The sequence below is a fragment of the Panthera uncia genome, chromosome B1 (genome assembly GCF_023721935.1).
Source record: "Panthera uncia isolate 11264 chromosome B1, Puncia_PCG_1.0, whole genome shotgun sequence".
Lineage (NCBI taxonomy): Eukaryota > Metazoa > Chordata > Mammalia > Carnivora > Felidae > Panthera > Panthera uncia.
Genome location: NC_064811.1, coordinates 132,920,216 through 132,941,800, shown reverse-complemented (window position 1 = coordinate 132,941,800; position 21,585 = coordinate 132,920,216). Strand labels below are relative to the sequence as shown.

At 36.4% G+C, this 21,585-nt stretch overlaps 1 protein-coding gene across 2 annotated transcripts in view; it reads right to left on the bottom strand.

The window, feature by feature from the left end:
• Positions 1-21,585, bottom strand: part of ETFDH (electron transfer flavoprotein dehydrogenase) — a 33,804-nt gene that overhangs the window by 3,311 nt on the left and 8,908 nt on the right. For both annotated transcript variants that reach the window (XM_049631237.1, XM_049631236.1), the window contains 9 exons: positions 21,087-21,227; positions 20,440-20,669; positions 19,002-19,083; positions 18,244-18,362; positions 15,364-15,441; positions 11,590-11,736; positions 9,867-10,007; positions 6,315-6,458; positions 2,247-2,415 (listed from right to left, as the gene is read on the bottom strand). In XM_049631237.1, the coding sequence (XP_049487194.1) occupies positions 2,247-2,415; positions 6,315-6,458; positions 9,867-10,007; positions 11,590-11,736; positions 15,364-15,441; positions 18,244-18,362; positions 19,002-19,083; positions 20,440-20,669; positions 21,087-21,227 (1,251 nt within the window). The remainder of the gene's footprint in view (positions 1-2,246; positions 2,416-6,314; positions 6,459-9,866; positions 10,008-11,589; positions 11,737-15,363; positions 15,442-18,243; positions 18,363-19,001; positions 19,084-20,439; positions 20,670-21,086; positions 21,228-21,585) is intronic.

The window sequence follows — 21,585 nt, the reverse complement described above, 5'->3', positions numbered from 1 at the left end:
AAGGTATTTTGCTGCTGAAATACTTGATGAGTGAATCTTAAGTAAATTTAAACAGGTGGTCACGTGAGACCACATTTGAAGAATCTTTCCTGTGTAAATGTTGGCATCTTCCAAAAAAGATAACCATTTGATATATGTTGTTAACAGCCAGTAAGACATTTGATTTCTTAAACTAGTAGCACAGAAAATCCATTTCAAAACTGAATGAACCTGAAATGGTTACTTACAAAGTTCATGCTACTATAAAAGTGAGGCATTTTATAACTGATTAAATGAAACACTGTCACCTGTTACAAGTTGAATTGTGCCCCCCCCCCCCCCCCAAAAAAAAAAGATTATTTTGAAGTCCTAACCCCCAGGATCTCAGGATGGGTCAGAATAAGGTCATTGCAGATGTAATTAGTTGAGGTCATATTGGAATAGAGTGGGTCCTTCATCCATCGATTGGTGTCCTTATGCACATGGAAGAGAGGTGAAGATGGAGGCAGAGATCAGAGTTACTCTGGCACAAGCCAAGGAATGTCTGGAATGATCAGAAAGCTGGGAGGGGTGAGAAGACTAGAGGCAGCAGAGTAAGGTCCCATCAATGCCTAGAGAACTCAGAATAAATTCCTGTTGTTTTAAGCAGCCCGGTTTGTGGTACTTTATTGTGGCAGCCCTAGGAAATTGTAACAATACCTAAAACTTGCTGCATGCATTTAACTGGTTCTTCTTAACTGTCACAAACTCCATAGTGACTATACACTTCCCAGTCACAATGTTGCCTCTTCTGGCTCCATTCCCTTCCCTCAGGCTGTCATCCTCAATCTAGTCTTTGGTGATCTACTTGCTTCAGTATCATCTATGTGCTGGTACTGTGTGTCAAGAAGGTGAATGTATGGCTGGTGGTCCCAATAAGGAAAGATAACTTGGCAAGAAAATTAGGAAAAAAGTTCCACTGCTCACCAATTACACTCCTTACCTATTCTGTTCTCCTTGAAGTAGCTTCTTGCCTTTTCTATGTTCTATCTATCTCCTTCCTCTTCCACATCCTAGGCCTCCACTTCTACAAAGATACTTGAAGGCATAATCAGGTTTCATACTTCTACTTGGAGGAGCACTTGTTATTTGGAATTCTAAGGAATAAGGTTTTTTTAATCAAATATCCGTTGAGTTGCTACTATATGCCAAGTATTTGGGATTCATAATGAACAAAGTCCCTGCTCTGCTGAAGCATTCTCTGCAAGAGGCAGGAGATAAAGTTGATAATAAGTATCTTCCCAAAAGGGGGAGAATACTATATAAAAAACACGGCGTGTGTGTGTGTGTGTGTGTGTGTGTGGAGGGGCGGTGTTGGGAGTGCTCTGTGTGTGTTGCAAATTAACTGGTATGGTGAATGTAAGGCCACCATGAATGCGAGTTTGACATTTGAGCAAAGGTGAAGGCAGAGAGGGAGTTAGCCATGAGTAAAGACCATGAGATGGGAACATGCTTGGCATGTTTCAGGAATAGTAAAGAAGCCAGTGTGGCTGGAATGGAGAGTAAAAAGAGATGGAATCAGAAGAGTAAGAAAGCTGAGGCTTTTGAGAAAAATTGAGAACTATTAAAGGGTCTTCATAGATTAAGGGTTTACAGAGGTTTCAGTGTTCACTCTTCCTCTCCACCACCGCAGAAGGCAAAGCCTGCAAAGGAAAAGGTGCTCCCGGGTTCTGCAGTGTGCAAAGCTGTTCTGTTTTCAGATTGAAGACACTTCAGTATTTGTGAGGTATCTTAGTGTGTATATTACATACATGAAACGGAATGCAGTACTGTCGAACTTGAAATCATTTCTTCTTTCAAATTAAGAAAAAAATTTTTTAAGTTTATTTGACCAATCTCTGCACTCACAACCCCGAGATCAAGAACAGCATGCTGTACCAACTGAGCCAGTGAGGCACCCCAAACTTGAAATCATTTCTAAGTAGGTGAGATATCATTGGTACTATTCTACTTTTGATCTGAATAAAACACAACATTGCTGGAAAAATCTAATTACTGAGGTTAGTTTTCTTCACACAGCACACATTTGAGTGCTTTGTGTAAAGGGACAGATACAATATATATCTTTTAAATATCGGTTGAAATATGCATAAAAAAGACCTCAAGATTTTTAATTGTATTTATTTTCATTCTTTATCTGTATACTAAGTGTATGTCTAAAAAGATTCTTTTTAATATCTCAATGAAGACCTTGACAATTTTCTATGCTTTAAATAGGAATTTCTTACCTATTGTCTTTGATTGGAGATTTTCACCAGTTAGTTGATTAAAAATAGATTCTGCTGCCAAAATTCCACTTTTCATTGCTGTGTGGGAACCTTTGATCTTGGGAACATTCATGAAACCAGGGCTACAACCAATTAGTAAACCACCAGGAAAGGTGAGCTTTGGTATAGACTGAAGGAAAGAAACATTCAAAGTGCATTTTTAGTTCAAATTAAACAAGCAGAACAATATTACAAATTATATTCTCTTAAAGTCTTCTAAAGCTATAGGGAAAAATTTGAAGGAAAAAATCAGAATAAGGGCAGTTTTCCCCCCCCCCCCCCCCCCCTTTTAAGAATGAGGGTTAGACTATTACTACTTTTCTAGGGCTTCTTCCTCTTCTGCCCCCTGACTAACCTACATGAGACAGATTTACAACCAGAAATTAACATACATTTTTATTTTTACATATCCACATCTAAAAATACTCTGTAAACTTAAACAACTATTATAGAAATTGTAATCTGCTTTTACATACATTCTTGGTAACATGATTTACAAAGGATGTTAACTCTATATCCCTGTTTTATTTTACTTTGATATCTAGAGATGGAAACTTAGGTTCTGATCATGGTATCGTGACAATTAGCTACTACTTTAAAGATATATTTTAATTAAGTTAATAAGTTGAATTTCCAAAATAAATTTTATTTATTTATTTATTTACTTTATTTATTTATTTATAAAGTTTATTTTTTTGAGAGAGTGAGAGCACAAGTTGGGGAGAGGGGCAGAGACAGAGGGACAGAGAATCTCAAGCAGGATCTGCACTGTCAGCACGGATCCTGACGCAGGGCTCAGTCTCACAGACCGTGAGATCATGACCTGAGTTGAAATCAAGTCGGACACTTAACCAACTGAACCACCCAGGCGCTCCCCCCCACCAAATTTTAAGACAGTTGTCTGGGCCTTAGTATATACTTTTCATGAAAAACAATGTAATAAAAGGTAGTGCTGTTATTTGGGTTACCCAGTAAAAGCTTATATATACCCTACAATGTAGTGACTAAATTAGATTGCATGAGAAAATGTATTCTAACTATAGTTTGAAAATGAAAGAAGAGAGGACCAGTGCAGAGTTTCTTCCTTCTGTATTTTTTCTTCTTTAAGGGCTTCCTAAAGTAAGCCACAAGTCTGTGTTGAGAAAGTGGTGGGTGGTAAGAGTTTGGCTGATGGTGCCAAAAGGGACACAGAGGGAGAAGGATAAACAGGGAAACCAGTGCCATCAGCTGCAAGATCCGTAGCCACAGCTACTATCAATTACAGAATTCTCACTATGAGGGAGAGGTGGTGAGAAGAGAAGCTGGAGGGCAGAGGGAATGCTGGTATCAGACAGATCAGGGTTCAGATCCTTTCACAGTACATGCAGGGAACGAATTTATGATTATAGTTCTCAGACCGAATTCAGTATCAGAACCACCTAGATAAAAGAGCCTGAAATCAGGATCACAAAATAGACAAGAGGGGGAAAGGATATTACTAGCTGAAAAGAGATAACAGTAATTTGGATAATGACACTTTTCTTAAATAGGACTTTGGCCTTGCCAACACTAAGTTTGATTTAAGAACCAGAAGACTGTGTGAAGTTTATAAAAGGGCATGGATTGTTAGTGCCAGTTCTTCCAAAATGGTGCTTAAGTGCGAAGAATAAAAATCTTATGGTCCAAGCAAAATGATTTTTATTTTTTTAATTTTTAAAAAATGTTTAGTTTTGAGAGAGAAAGAGCACAAATGGGGGAGGAGCAGAGAGAGAGAGAGCGAGAGAGAGAGAGAGAGAGCGAGAGAGAGAGAGAGAGAGAGAGAATCCGAAGCAGGCTCCAGGCTCTGAACTGTCAGTGCAGAGCCTGACGTAGGGCCTGAACCTACGAACTGTGAGATCATGACCTGAGCTGAAGTCAGAAGCTTAACTGACAGAGCCACCCAGGTGCCCCAAGCAAAATGGATTTTTAAATCCTGTGAGGATCCTACACTGTATGGGCAGTGTTACTGGCAGCTAGGTATCTGGTCAAGGAACTATGGACAGGAGAAGTTGCACTGGGAAAGGCTGTATTCTGGGACATGAAACCACAAGGTTGGAAACTCTCCAGAAAAGGTAAGTTTTAGTACAGACTAAAAAAAAAAAAAAGAGAAATAAAGTCATGTACACAGAAACTACCTCATTTATAAAGAGAACAAACTGGTGATTGCCAGAGGGGAGGCAAGTGAGGGGAGGGCAAAATATGTGAAGTGGATTAAAAGGTACAAACTTCCAGTTATAAAATAAGTATGATTAAAAAAAAGGGGGTGGGGAAATCTTATCATATTTGTTAGCTCAAAATAAACAAAATTGAATTTTCCAAATTATTGCTTCTTAAGGTTCTTTAAAATTTTACTGGAAAAGTTTCTGAATCTTTAATTAAATCAGAAAATTTAAGTAAAATGTATGTGTGTGTGCGTGGTCAACTCTTCTCGCCAATCTAAAAAAAATCATCTGAGAGGCTGAAATACACAAGGCCATATGTTTTTAAATACAAATCTGATGATGTCCTATTAAATATACTGGAAACTTCATACTATAAAAATGAGTAGAATTAAATTGACAGGTATTATGGACAATATGCAAAAGAGCTGAATGGGCTTGAACATAGTAATACAACTTAATAAATATTTGTTGCAAATGAATTACTACTCTAGAAACAAAATTATTCATGAAAATAATTCCATTGCAACAGGGACACTGTTATTTTAAGATTCTAATGATTATATTTATAATTTAGCTCTGATTTTACTGGACTTTATGAATTATTGTTATAGTAACAAAATATTTAGAACTTCATTTTAAAGGTTAAGTTACTCATCACCCATTTTCTTTTTTTTTAATTTTTTATATTTATTTATTTTTGAGAGAGAGAGACAGAGTGTGAGCAGGGAAGGACCAGAGAGAGAGGGAGACACAGAATCTGAAGCAGGCTCCAGGTTCTGAGCTGTCAGACAGAGCCCGACACAGGGATCAAACTCCCGAACCATGAGATCATGACCTGAGCCCAGTTGGATGCTCAACCAACTGAGCCACCCAGGCGCCCCTCCCCCCATTTTCTATTATCTGTTACTTTTACAACAGAATTAAAAACAAAAAAAAATGTCCAATCTCTAAGATAGTTCTAGATTCCTAGAATATTAGAGACAGAAGGGATCATCTTCATTTTACACATGATCCCATAAAGCCAGAGAGGATATGTAACTTGCTTCAAATCCCTTGGTATAGATTTTAGAGCTAATTTTTAAGATCATCTTACATGTTTAATATTTTTACAATAGTACTAACAGCTTTTATTATTGCTTATTTCATTGTTTATATATAATTAATACATTAACTGCATTTGGTAAGGTTTATTTTGAACATATACTAAAATAGAACAATTCAGGGTAAAAGCTTGACAGAGGCCACCTAAAAGGCATGACTGTTATTAGGTAGTTGGGATTAATTAACTACCTTTGTGGAAAACTAAATCTGTCTTTGTTTCCTTGCTGCTAAGGAGTAATGGAAACTATCTTGGATCATACGGTTTTAATTTTCGGGTTAAAAACCAAGCAACCAACAAGAAGCCTATAAATTTATCTCAAGAAATCAATATATTCTTAAAACTAAACTCACAGTGTAATTTAATTTAAACTATGGTGTGACACAGTTTTTTTTTTTTCAACATTTTTTTTTTTTTTTATTTTTATTTTTGGGACAGAGAGAGACAGAGCATGAACGGGGGAGGGGCAGAGAGAGAGGGAGACACAGAATCGGAAACAGGCTCCAGGCTCCGAGCCATCAGCCCAGAGCCTGACGCGGGGCTCGAACTCACCGACCGCGAGATCGTGACCTGGCTGAAGTCGGACGCTTAACCGACTGCGCCACCCAGGCGCCCTGACACAGTTTTATAAACACTAGATGCTCTGCTTAAAAGTTTCTTTCTATAATTTTCTATTCTTTATCTAAATTTGTTACATTATATTTTCAATGTTTACTTTATAATACAGAAATAAATAAAAAATTTTGTTACCTGAAAGCCACCTTCATTCAGAGCTCTGGCCCCATATGCAATTCTTTTTCCACCTTCCAATGTCGGCTGAATGCTGGGATGGTGTTTCCACCTCTGGAACTCTCTAAATGGGCTCAGATATGGATTCTGGTAGTCTAGACCAACCTTAAAATTTTTATATTTAAATTTAGTAAGTTTATATAGACATTTTTATTTCAAATTATATCAAACTAAAATGTGAGCAATATTTATGAGAAAGCATTAAGTTTCTTAAGAGTGCTCAATAATACTTGGAGAACTATAGGCAGTAACTCAAACCTAACTGAATAAAATCTGTTTGGAAAAGAAAGGGCAAACAAAAGGATACCATGTGTTTGTATTTGGCCAAACTTTAAAAATGTAGACCATATTAATAAATCTTTGTGCTCTGTAAATAAAAGTTCAAATTAGAAAAGTATTTGTAGGTAAGTGGCTAACATTATGTTTCTACGAAAGGAGCTGTAATTATTTTTCATGTATCAATACCCACTCTGGTAATAAACTAATAAACTATATGTGGTGCTACTAAGGCACAAATGAAGAAACAGAATGTAATCATACTTAGAAAAAAAGAAGACAAGAAATATTAGAGGCTACATTTTACAAGGCATTATCAAAACGCTAAAATTAATACCCAAAACTTTTTTGCTCTCAAAAAATTAAGTCACTGGAATAACTATACAAAAATGATATACTGAACACTTGGCTATCTGTCAAAAAACACCAATAATGCAAAAACTTAATGTATCACATACAAGTCTAATTATGACATTAAATTATAAAGTTGCGACCAACTGCAAGGCGCAGTAACTTTATTTTTTCCATTCCTTGCAAGGTTCAAGATGTAATTTACCGCAGACATAAGTGGTCAAAAAGGGAGAAAATGCTTACATTTAAAAGTTATAGATTTTTTTGAGGGGAAGATGGCGGCGTAAGAGGACGCTGGGTTCACCGCGTCCTGCTGATCACTTAGATTCCACCTACACCTGCCTAAATAACCCAGAAAATAGCCAGAAGACTAGCAGAACGGATTCTCTGGAGCCAAGCGTAGACGAGAGGTCCACGGAAGAGGATGACATAATATTATACATGGAAAATCCAACAGACTCCACCAGAAGTCTGCTAGAACTGATACATGAATTTAGCAAAGTTGCAGGATACAAAATCAATGTACAGAAATCAGTTGCATTCTTATACACTAATAATGAAGCAACAGAAAGACAAATAAAGAAACTGATCCCATTCACAATTGCACCAAGAAGCATAAAATACCTAGGGATAAATCTAACCAAAGATGTAAAAGATCTATATGCTGAAAACTATAGAAAGCTTATGAAGGAAATTGAAGAAGATATAAAGAAATGGAAAAACATTCCGTGCTCATGGATTGGAAGAATAAATATTATTAAAATGTCAATACTACCCAAAGCTATCTACACATTCAATGCAATCCCAATCAAAATTGCACCAGCATTCTTCTCGAAGCTAGAACAAGCAATCCTAAAATTTGTATGGAACCACAAAAGACCCCGAATAGCCAAAGTAATTTTGAAGAAGACCAAAGCAGGAGGCATCACAATCCCAGACTTTAGCCTCTACTACAAAGCTGTAATCATCAAGACAGCATGGTATTGGCACAAAAACAGACACATAGACCAGTGGAATAGAATAGAAACCCCAGAACTAGACGCACAAACGTATGGCCAACTAATCTTTGACAAAGCAGGAAAGAACATCCAATGGAAAAAAGACAGTCTCTTTAACAAATGGTGCTGGGAGAACTGGACAGCAACATGCAGAAGATTGAAACTAGACCATTCACACTTTTCTCACACCATTCACAAAAATAAACTCAAAATGGATAAAGGATCTGAATGTGAGACAGGAAACCATCAAAACCCTAGAGGAGAAAGCAGGAAAAGACCTCTCTGACCTCAGTCTTAGCAATTTCTTACTTGACACATCCCCAAAGGCGAGGGAATTAAAAGCAAAAATGAACTACTGGGACCTTATGAAGATAAAAAGCTTCTGCACAGCAAAGGAAACAACCAACAAAACTACAAGGCAACCAACGGAATGGGAAAAGATACTTGCAAATGACGTATCGGACAAAGGGCTAGTATCCAAAATCTATAAAGAGCTCACCAAACTCCACACCTGAAAAAAAACCCAGTGAAGAAATGGGCAGAAAACATGAATAGACACTTCTCTAAAGAAGACATCCGGATGGCCAACAGGCACATGAAAAGATGCTCAACGTCGCTCCTCATCAGGGAAATACAAATCAAAACCACACTCAGATATCATCTCACGCCAGTCAGAGTGGCCAAAATGAACAAATCAGGAGACTATAGATGCTGGAGAGGATGTGGAGAAACGGGAACCCTCTTGCACGGTTGGTGGGAATGCAAACTGGTGCAGCCACTCTGGAAAACAGTGTGGAGGTTCCTCAGAAAATTAAAAATAGACCTACCCTATGACCCAGCAGTAGCACTGCTAGGAATTGACCCAAGGGATACAGGAGTGCTGATGCATAGGGGCACTTGTACCCCAATGTTTATAGCAGCACTCTCAAGAATAGCCAAATTATGGAAAGACCTGAAATGTCCATCAACTGATGAATGGATAAAGAAATTGTGGTTTATATACACAATGGAATACTACGTGGCCATGAGAAAGAATGAAATATGGCCCTTTGTAGCAACATGGATGGAACTGGAGAGTGTGATGCTAAGTGAAATAAGCCATACAGAGAAAGACAGATACCATATGTTTTCACTCTTATGTGGATCCTGAGAAACTTAACAGAAACCCATGGGGGAGGGGAAGGAAAAAAAAAAAACAAAAGAGGTTAGAGTGGGAGAGAGCCAAAGCATAAGAGACTCTTAAAAACTGAGAACAAACTGAGGGTTGATGGGGGGTGGGAGGGAGGGGAGAGTGGGTGATGGATATTGAGGAGAGCACCTTTTGGAATGAGCGCTGGGTGTTGTATGGAAACCAATTTGACAATAAATTTCATATATTGAAAAAATAAAATAAATAAATAAAAGTTATAGATTCAAACCCAGTGCTGCTTTCATTTTTAGTGACAGCATGCCTAAGTGGAAAATGGGCTTTGAAGTCACACAGACTCAGGTGTGAATCCTGCCTCTTGTCATTTCATGGGTGTATTTGAGAGAGTTGTTTAACTTGTTTGGACTTCAGTGTCCTGTCAGTAAAATAAGGATACACCTACTTCTTAGGATTATTATGAAACTTAGAATTCTCAGTGAAGCATCTAGCATTGTGTTGGGCATTTAGTAGCTATGATTCCTAAAGTATATGTAAAGTATATTTATAGTGTTTAAAAAGCTATAGACTATAATGCCAGTAATAGCCACAAGCACTTTACAGACTGACAAAGTTAGAAAGGGACCTTTAAATGAAAAGCATTTTTTTTTTTTTAAGTAAAAAGCATTTTACATGCTGCAGATTTCATAACACTGATGATCCAATGACTCTAACAGAATTTTCCATATTGGCCATGTAACTTACCACAAAACCAAGAGCTACCAGGGGTTCACCTTCATTTAAATGGTAGAGGAAAGAGCCTCCATAAGTATGTCTGTCCAAGGGCCAACCAACAGTGTGATCTACTCTTCCAGGTTTCCACTTCTTTTCATCAATAATCCATAACTTAAAAAAAAAAAAAAGCCCTAGAGTATTAAATATTTTCTATCACCACAATATATACAACTTGCCAAGTTTTATGTCTTAGTTATGAAAGTTTCAAGTCAAAGACTGTAATACACAAAAAAAGTAATACACTGAGAAACACAAAAAAAGTACTTTGCATATCAAAGAAAATTATATCAAACTGCAGCATGATAAACCGGACTAAAGGAAACTGGTCAGAAAAGTTATGAAGTCTATAGGAAACACCCTGAAGAGATGAGGAAAACTTCTGGGGTGCTGGTAATGTTCTGTATCTTGATCTGGCTGGTGGTTACATGGGTGTGTTCACCTTACAAGAATTACTTGAGCTGTACACTTAAGACCTGTTGCTTTACATATGTTATTCTTCAATAATATAGTTTATGCTTTCCTGCACTACCCCCCCAAATGAAAAAAATTGCTCATCTATTTTCAGAATGGTTCGTTTTAATTTTAAACAATTTCCATCTGAAATATTATTTAAAAATCAGATAACGTTATGTGCTATCTGCAACCTACCAAAACAATTAAGCCTTTACTCACAATAAATCTAGTTATATATGGAATTTGAAACTTTCTGAGCTTTACCCTAAAAAAAATTAAACAAAAGCGTTATAATTAATCTTTTACACTCTAATAAGCACAAGGTTTGGGAAAACAGAGATCGGATAAACTGAGAATATATACAATACTTAACCTAATTAAATTTTAGGTTTCAAATCAATATACTATGGCTGAGTATATATTTCATAAACTAAATTATCTTCACAGTGCAATTTTGAAGAAACAATTCTTGTTAGATGCGGTCACCCTACAAACAGCATAGGGTATCAGGTCAAATCTTATTTGGGCAGATGGCATTATAATGAAAAAAATTAATATTACAAGTATTTTTGGGGTGCCTGGGTGGGTCAGTTGGTTGAGCATCTGACTCTTGATTTTGGCTCACGTCATGATCTCACAGTTTATGAGCCCGAGCCCCACGCTGGGCTCTGCACTGACAGTGTGGAGCCTGCTTTGGGATTCTTTCTCTCTCTGCCCCTCCCCCGTTCGCTCCCTCTCTCTCCCCAAATAAATAAACTTAAAAAAATATTTAAGTTCAAGACTTTGATTTCAAACAACATTTTTTAAAAAAAGTTTATTTAGTTATTTATTTTGAGAGAGAGAATACAAGCAGGGAAGGGGCAGAGAGAGAGAATCCCAAGCAGGCTCTAGGCTGTCAGTGGAGAGCCCGATGCAGGGCTCGATTCCATGAACTGTGAGATCATGACCTGAGCTGAAACAGTCAGATCCTTAACCGAATGAGCCACCCAGGCACCCTTCAAGCAACATTTGATAAAACAATTACATGTAGATACAATTTAGATAATAATGGAATTTGATTAGCAGTACTTTCTAGCCCCTTAAAAAATATCTGAAATCTTTTTAGTCATAATGAACATCTCAAGTCAAGGAAAAATATAACAACTATAAAATTATATCAATGTTATAAACTACATAACAACACAAACAAGTTTAAATTCCATGTTTCAAAATGAAAATTACAAAAAACAAATCAGGATACCTCCTTGAGTCCAATTCCATAGGTTTGGGGATCACAATTGGCTCTCAAATCAAACTTCTTATATAGTTGCTTGGCTAGATGTCCATGGCAACCCTCTGCAAAAATTGTAACTTTGGCATGTAGTTCTAGTCCTCGCTCAAATGTTGTCTAAAAAACAAAAATGTTAAATTGCAACATTTGACAATTTAAAAAATACTCATATTCTAGTCAGTTTTTTTTTAATATGAAATTTATTGTCAAATTGGTTTCCATACAACACCCAGTGCTCATCCCAACAGGTGCCCTCCTCAATACCCATCACCTCCCTTCCCCTCCCTCCCACCCCCATGAAACCTCAGTTTGTTCTCAGTTTTTAAGAGTCTCTTATGTTTTGGCTTCCTCCCTCTCTAACCTTTTTTTTTTTTTCTCCTTCCCCTCCCCCATGGTCTTCTGTTAAGTTTCTTAGGATCCACATAAGAGTGAAAACATATGGTATCTGTCTTTCTCTGTATGACTTAGTTCACTCAGCGTAACACTCTCCAGTTCCATCCACGTTGCTACAAAGGGCCATATTTCATTCTTTCTCATTGCCAAGTAGTATTCCATTATGTATATAAACCACAATTTCTTCATCCATTCATCAGTTGTCTGGTCAGTTTTGAATTGAACCATGATTCAGGTATGGAAGAAACAGTACAAATACATAACCCTAGAAATAAAACTAGGTAGTGCTGTCAGTGGAATCTAATTTAAAATGTTATAATATATCCTGTGTCTCTGTTGTATTTTTCTTTATAACTTCCAAAGTACCTGAATGAATGCATAAGAATTAAAAAGGAAATACAGCATCTCCTGCTAAAAAAATTCTCTCCAAGTGAAAATAAAGTGAAAAGCCATTTCCCCCTGCTCAATTTTCCAGTCTCATCATCTGAAGCAAAAAACAGTTAATAGTTTTCTTGTGAATCATCCCAGAAAATTTCCATGAATAAAAAATTATACAGAGCCTATTTATATCCTTCTAACACAATCATACCAAATATACTCTTTAGCTACTTGTTTTTCACTTTAATTATACTTGTCCTCTATTGTTCAATGTATATTATAAAACTGAAATTTTTTTCCAAGTAGAAAAAAAGCTACAATTAAAGTCTTTACTTCTTTTTTGCTGTATATATTTTGCACTTAACACCTACCATAATGTAGATACTCAATAAAGTTACTTAATAAAGGAATACAGAATAATCAGGAAAGTCTCTTATGAAGCATATCTTTTCTGATATTTCTCTATTCATTTTGCTTGCATGTATGTGTGTGTGCAGACATTCATACAGATAGTAGTTTTACACTGACAAACTGTTTTATAACTGCTTTCACGTTAGTGATTTGTCTAAGGCAATATAAACCAAATAAGGCATTCATTTTTTAAAAATATTTATTTATTTATTTATTTTGATGGAGAGAGAGAGCAAGCAGGGGGAGGGGCATAGAAAGGGAGAGAAAGAATCCCAAGCAGGCTCCGTGCTGTCAGCACAAAGCATGATGTGGGGTTCGATCCCACAAACTGTGAGATTATGGCCTAGGCTGAAATCAAGAGTCTTGATAAAGTTAACTGACTGAGCCACCCAGGCGTCCTCCTATAGCATTCAGTTTTAATGCTTGAATAGAGTCCCCTAATTTTTCAAACAATTCTCAATAGTGGGACAATCACACCGTTCCAGTGTGTTTCACTATTATAAAGCATTTCTTACATGAATATACTTGGTGCTAAATATTTTCGGTCTGAATGGTAAGAATTATCTCATTAATTTAACAATAAACTAATTTCTTTGGTTACTAGAAATTCTGAACATCTCTCACATGCTTACTGGTAACTTTTTTTTCTTGAGCAATACTTACTAGTGTCATAATAATGCATCATGTATATTACACTTGCATACACATCCTATAAGTACTCTCACTCAGTACCTTTTTATTTTGTTCTTGTCTGCTTCCTTTTATTATACCTCATCCATAAACCATATTAACAATCTAGTATGTACAGTTTTACCCAAATACATAAACATACATATATTCTGAGATACATATACACTTAAAATTTTTCGATTCTTGATTTATTCTACAAAAAATAAGATCATATAATACAAACTGTTCTGTATCTTTTCTCAATACTACTTCATGAAAATCTTTTCAAGTCACTGTATAGTTCAAATTTTTCTTTTCAAAGGCTGTATAGTAGTCCATGTGGAAATACCATAGCTTATTCACCTATTCTGCTAATGCATAATAACCATTAACTCTGTTTCCAGTTTATTTGTGATCAAAAACAATGTTTATAAAACATACACCCTCGTATATATATATTCTTACAATACTGGTGCTGTGAGTGCAGAGACCGCTTCCAATCCTATGTCTCTCTCTCTGCCCCTCCCTTGCACTCTCAAAAATAAGCATTAAAAACAAACCAAAAACAAAAAGAAAAAACTTCTTGGGCCCTACTATAGGACACACTGAGTCCCAGACCTCATATAATTCTGATGAATCTGGTCAAACCCTTAGAAGAACAATGAAGTAGGTAAGACTCCAAAGCTTTGCCATTTGCTTATTTCTAGGCAGGAAGCAGTAAGAAACAGGAACATCTGCAGGGAGACTCAATACAAGATTCCCAATTCTGTTCAAGAATGTCAGAAGGAAGGATAAATTCCAAATTAACAAATATTTATTGAGGACCTGATATTACCTGGTACTATACGGTAGGTACTGGAGTAACCCTCCATGATCTCTGCCCTCATGGAGCTTATGATCTAGTTGAGAAATTAAGACAATAAACACATAAATATGAATTGACAAATTAATTTATTGAGATGTTAATTTGTGTTTTGTCCTATTGTTACAGGAAAGCAATGTGTTTTTTTTTTTCCTTGTCCTTTCCAGGGAATCTTATGGATCCATCCCCTTAGAGCTTTTCTTTGCAAATTCAAAAATAAAAGTTGTAAAAACCTGAAAACCAACCAGGATTATACCTGAATGAAAGGAAAGCAATCAGTTTAATATTTACCAAAAGATATTAAAATCATGTCAAAGACTCTATCAACATGACTGATAGTAATACAAATGACTCTTGTCCATAGAAATGAAAATTGTGGAAGTGGCAATGCAGTTTACTGATGACCTACACATGGGTATGTTTTTTGAATTCTCCTTGAACTGCTCACTGAGTCTGTCATTTATTAATGAGTAAAATAAAATCTGTCACATGTTTGTTTTATATTTGTACGAGTCATGTTTTTCTCTTTAAAAAAGTATTCTTAAACACATTATATTGACTTGTCTAAGCCTTAGCTTGACTAAGTCACAGCTAAGTCATAGTTCAAAAATGCTTCTGTATTTTGTTTTTTTTTTTGCTTCTGTATTTTTTAACAAGAGAAAAATTCCACATTAATCATATTCTTTTTTTTTTTTTTTTAACGTTTATTTATTTTTGAGACAGAGAGACAGAGCATGAACGGGGGAGGGGCAGAGAGAGCGGGAGACACAGAATCGGAAGCAGGCTCCAGGCTCTGAGCCATCAGCCCAGAGCCCGACGCGGGGCTCGAACTCACGGACCGTGAGATCGTGACCTGAGCTGAAGTCGGACACTTAACCGACTGAGTCACCCAGGCACCCCCACATTAATCATATTCTAACACACACTATTAGCATACACTCTGTATCAAAACTAAATTATTGCATTTAAGTTGATTCTCTTCTTTGTTTTGTTTGTCAGTTTGTTAAGCTCATAACTGTTAAGATGTTTACCTTTGGGGCACCATCCTTTTGTATCCCTACATCGTTAGTGGCAATCCCCTTTACACTACTATCTTCATGAAAAAGGACCTAAAATGAAAACATATTTTGTTATCACCTAGGATTCACAACCACCTTGAAAAGAAACAATAAACAGTCTTAGATTTTTAAGAAAGTGAGCATGTTCTCTAGACTACAGAAATATAGGCTTTAAAACATTTAGGCAAAAAAAAAAAGACACATGTTTTAAAGATACTCCCTTCTAGCATATAAAAGAACACAGCTCTAACAGTTGGAAATGAAAGAAATGCCACAACTTTTTGAAGAAGAAAAGTGGTAAGCTACTACAGAGGTCACTAAAGAAACCAGTAACAATAAACAAAAAGCTCTCTGAAGAGATCAGATATCAAAAACACGTATACAGAACCTGAAATCAGGGCCTGTAACAAATGAAGACCATCAGTGTGGGTGGGAAGACAATAGTGTCAGGAAAGCCTCTGTTCCAAATGAGCTAAGACCCCCTCCCCCCACCAAAAAAAAAAAACAAAAACAAAACACCAAAGAAAATGAAACCACAAAACAAAACAGAAAGAGGCTCAAGACAGCCCAAAGGTGATCAAAGTTTATTTCTGGAGCAAGAAGGATTGGCAAAAACTGGTCAAAAGGGTAATTCTGAGAATGAGAAATAGCAATCAATCCTCTGTAACCCTTACTTGGCTTCCGATTCCCCTATGGAGAAAAATGCTCTTGAGAAAGGAAGTACAAAACGTACACTAGATCACACAGAAAGCACAGGTGTGAAAAGATGAAACAAGGATTAGCAGCAATGGACATGAAAAGAAAAACATATAAATATTTTATTTCTTACCCTAAAAATGAATCAACTGTAGAATGTGGCTTTGAACTAGAACTGAAGTCTGACTCAGAGTACAAAGAAACCCAACAAACAGATCATTAATCTATTGATGATGATCTTTAATGGAGTGAGGAAAAGAAGAAAAGTGTAAGAGACTATGTGTATATGTGTGTGTCTGTTCACAAAAAGTAAAAATCATAGATTCTACAAAGTGTGACTTTTACACTGATCCCAGTCAAGAATATTTTAATAAGGAAAATGCAAAACCCCACATTTGGGTCTAAAAACCCAAATGCATATATATGAGCTGGGAAAACAAAAATTAGTATAGCACCAAGTATAATACAGGGACTTACATGTTTTATTTGACTTACATATTGTAAGGGTAAAAATAAATTTAAAAAATTTTTGAGGGGCACTTGGGTGGCTCAGTCAGTTAAGTGTCTGACTTTGGCTCAGGTCATGATCTCACAGCTTCGCTCGTGAATTCAAGCCCTGCATCAGGCTCTCTGCTGTCAGCACAGAGCTGGCTTTGGATCCTCTGTCCCCTTCTCTCTCTGCCCCTCCCCAGCTCGTTTTCTCTCTCTGAATAAAAAAACTTAAAAAATTTTTTTTTTCAATTTTCCCTGAGGCCGAAAACAAAAGAACTCCCCTCCCCCTCCTGCCGATTCTTCCAATTCTTTCCTTTAGAAAACTTAGCTGTAAACCCTTTCTATGTCTCTCTGAGATATAGGAATGTTTTTAAAAGTCTTATTTAAGACTCCTGTCAGATCTGCATCTCAGAAATGTGTTTCTCCAAATATGGAGACATATTTGAAATGTGAACACCATGGAGAATGGTGTCCTATTTCCCTGTCTCTGTGGGAGTCTGGGCTAGGTGCTTGGTTCTAAGTTATAACTTCCTGCTTGTCAAAAAGATACAAGAAATTTTATTTTTCCTCTGGATAAAGACACTTAAACTATATGTAATGGATTGTATCTGTGTGGCTATGTGAGAGAATGATATTTCTTTCTGTTTTGGCAATCTCCCTAGCAGACTGCCTGTGACATGCATTGCAGTCTTGGTTTAATGCTCATTAAATAATAAAACTTTTTTTTATAACTTATACAGATTTTTCTGGGTTTGTAGGAGATTTTGTTTTATCTATCTATCTATCTATCTATTTTTATTTATTTTGAGAGATAGAGAGCATGAGTAGGGAAGGAGCAGAGAGAGGGGGAGAGAGAGAATCCCAGGCAGGCTCTGTACTGTGATCGCAGAGCCTGACGTGGGGCTCGAACTCACGAACTTTGAGATCATGACTGGAGCAGAAATCAAGAGTCAGAGGCTTAACCAACTGAGCTACACAGGAGCCCCAGTAAGGGATTTCATTTTTAATCATTTCCCCAATAACACTCAGTGCAAATCAATAGTATGGTATGCTTGCCAAAAGAGTTATTTTGAGAGAAACAGAACAGATTCCAGAATGAAGAAGGCAACAGCTCTTCTCTTGAAGCAGTTTTTTCATTTGGGGTGCCGCTTTATGAAGAGGATAAAAAGGGAAGAATCTCAGGGCACTGAGGAATACTGAAGGAACTCAAACTATGTAACATTATGGTTGAAAAAACTGAGAATATTTAACCTACGAAAGAAAAAACACCAGAGTGAAAGTGAGGAAGAAGAGAGGAGGGCATAATTATAATTGGAAAACTGTCCTTGGAAGAGGGCACAGATTTGTTCTACATGGTGTGAAACAGAAGATATATTTCTATTCAATATAAGAGAGTATTATCAACAATCCAAACATCAGATAGAGATTATTTCACTCCTGATGGTGTTCAATTGTAAATTAGACAATCACTTGATGAAGGTACAAAATAAGGAATTCAAGTACTCTTTGGATTAGATCTTTTCACGATTCCTTCTAATCTTACAATTCTGAAATTCCATGGCTTTTCTAAAATATCTATTTCTTTACATTTGTACTATCCTTGGTTTATATTCAAAAGAAAAGAGATTCTTATAAATATTAAAACCAAAATAAAGCTGTACAAACCTCAGCAGCAGCATAACCAGGGTATACTTCAACACCAAGGGCTTCTGCTTGTTCTCCCATCCAGCTTACTAAATGTCCCAAGCGGACAATGTAATTGCCATGATTATTCATTGGAAGACCTACAAATATATGCTTATCAGTCTGACATTTTATCAATAAAATATCTAAATAAAATACATAAATACTTAACTTAAAAATTCTAATCAATATAGGGGTGCCTGGGTGGCTCAGTTAGTTGAGTGGCCGACTTCGGCTCAGGTCATGATCTCATGGTTCGTGAGTTTGAGCCCCATATTGGGCTTGCTTCTGTCAGCACAGAGCCTGCTTCGGGTCCTCTGTCCCCCTCTCTCTCTGCCCCTTCCCCACTTGTGCTCTCTCTTCCAAAAAATAAATAAAACATTTAAAAAATTCTAATCAATGTATAATTTCTGTGTAAATATACACATTATCTAATGGTCATAATTTCATTTATTTTCTACAATTTTGGAAAAAATTCTAATCACTAAATTAAAAACATTACAACACTAAATTAAAATTCTGAGTGGCTTACAAGGCTATCTCAATTGTTCTAGTATAAAGACGAAGAACCAGGTTCTATTCTTGTTTTACTACAAGTTAGCTATATAACTTTGGGTAAGTCCTTCAAATCTCTGGGCCTCAGTTTTCTCATCTGTAAGAGGAAGGGATTTCACCAGATGAAATGTAGTTCCTTCCACGTATGGAATTCTAAGATACTACAAATATTTGTCATACCTTACCTGGAAGAATTGGCACTGGAATTCTGTATTTCTCCGTTAAAATTCCAAATCTGTCTTCTGTTACGGGAGTGTTAAGTGGAGCCTGAAAACAAAAGAAGGAAAAAGAAGGAAATTTTTAGTTCATATTTGTAATGATAAATAGAAATAATAAAAAAAAAACTGTCAAAGGGAAAGTGAACTACTTTCCTCACTTTTCTTTCATCATTTCCTTTAGAAAACTTGGAACTATAAATCCTCTTTGTCTCTTTGAGATGTTTAGGAATCTTTTTAGAACCTAAATAAGCCAGTTTTACATCCCAGAAATGTCTTTGTTGGGGGGGGCTTGGAGACATCTTGGACATGGCTTCCTGTCTCCCTCTCTCTGTGGGAGGTTAGCCTAGGTGCTTGCTCCAAGTTGTAACTTCCTGCTTGATGAAAACAGAAGAGAAATTTTATTTTTCCTTTGGATACAGACAATTAACATGTATGTAATGGATTGTATCTGCTCAGTTGGGCTTAGAAAATCTTTTTCTAATTGATACAATAGCAATTCAATGAGATCTATTTTTGATACAATATTGTAAAAAGGAAGTTAATTAGGTATAACTAAAGTATTTCTAGTTTAAAGGAGCTTGATCTTTTATTTTAAAGTCTTTTCTTTAGTGTTTATTTATTTTTGAGAGAGAGATCAGGAGAGCGTGCGAGATCAGGAGAGTGTGCGAGAGCGAGGGACGGGCAGACAGTGAGGGAAACAGAGGATCCAAAGTGGGCTTTGCGCAGATAGCAGGCCGATGTGGGGCTTGAACTCACCATCCTGAGCCCAAGTCAGACACTTAACTGACTGAGTGAGTCACCCCAGTGCCCTGAGCTTGGTGTTTTAGAAAGAAAAACATAGATGAAAATTTTGGAATTCAATTTACTCCATACAGAAATAATACAGAAACCATATAATTTTTGACCTTTACAAAGTATATTCACAGGTAGTGAATATTCTAATGTTGGCAGATATAACATAACCCATCTTATAGAAGAAAAAACTAAGACATGTAAAGTGTAAGATTTTAACCAAGGTCCTACAAATTATGAAAGCAGTAAAACTAACACAGTTCTCTACGTATCATACCATTGCCCTTTCTGCTTAGGTTATGAGAGGCCATGTTAATTTCTTTCTTTAGACCATTTGGTTAGACTATCCTCTTTGGCTTTACATATTGCACTGTTCCAGGAAATTGACAGCTTTAATAAGAACAATGATATAAACACCTATGGAACAAGTTAGGAAATACCCTCAAAATCTGACAGGACTCAATTTTTTTCATTCTTTTTAAGTTAAAAAAATACCTATCTATAATAATCCTCTAACAGGTAGAATTATGTGAAAAGGGTTTTCCATATTCTATAATTTGGAAATAGAGATAGAATAAAGATTATGCTTTGTATAAAAACCAATTTTTCATACTCCCTTCTCCTTCCAGTCTGGGAATAATTCTTCAAAAGCACGTGGATCCAGGCAGGCCCCTGAGAGAGTATGAGCTCCTATTTGAGCAGCTTTCTCTACGAGACACACACGGATGTCCTTTTCATGTTTAGTAGCCAGCTGCTTTAGACGGACTGCTGCAGAGAGTCCTGCGGGGCCTGCGCCAACGATAACCACATCTGCTTCTTCCGCAAACCTCTCCATGTTCACTCCTGGAAGGAAAAAAATGTTTAAAAAAATACATGAAAATTCTGCGATGAACATGATCTGATAAAAATCACATACTGGGTTACAAATACTATACTATGCTAAGCGTTACTTATAGAAATTGCCCCTCTGCTTTGCATGAAAATTATACTAAGTATATTATTGTATTAATTGGACGTTCTGTTAGGTTCTTTTCCAGTGTAGATCTTACTTTAGGTTCTAGAAGCCAACTTTCGGCTTTGGGATTTACTACTATAAACTTAGCAGATATTTGCTTATCTCAATATCAATATGTGATAGTGTTGGTAAAGCTATGAAATACTATTAGATGATTTTATACTATCATGAAAAATATTTCTCTCCACAAAACGATACAAAGTATTTAGAAAAGCCTTGACTCTTCTACAGAAATTATTACTTACCTTCCCATCGCTTGTCTTTATCCCGTGGATAAATAGTATAGTGGGTAGTAATTCGAGGTACAACAGAAGTTGAAGACCATCTTGTACCACACAGAGGTAGATAATTTTTCTTAATTTTTAAGGCATGAAAGCACTGATATGCTGTATGAAAATTATGAACATTATTATTTCTTTTTCAATTAGCTTTCCTCAGGAATAGGCTGAAAACATTTTTTAAGAGAAAAAAATTCTAAGATTGGGAATCAGATCTGGTTTCTGTTTAATTTTCTATTAATTAGCCCTAAAACCTCAAACAAATCACTTAACCTCTCTAGATTTCAGTTTCCTCATCCAAAAAACGAAAGGGTCACTAGATGATGATTTTTATTTATTTATTTTTTAATGAAATTTATTGTCAAATTTGTTTCCATACAACACCTAGTGCTCATCCCAACAGGTGCCCTCCTCAATGCCCATCACCCACTTTCCTGTCCCTCCCCCCCCCCCCCCCCCCCCCCCC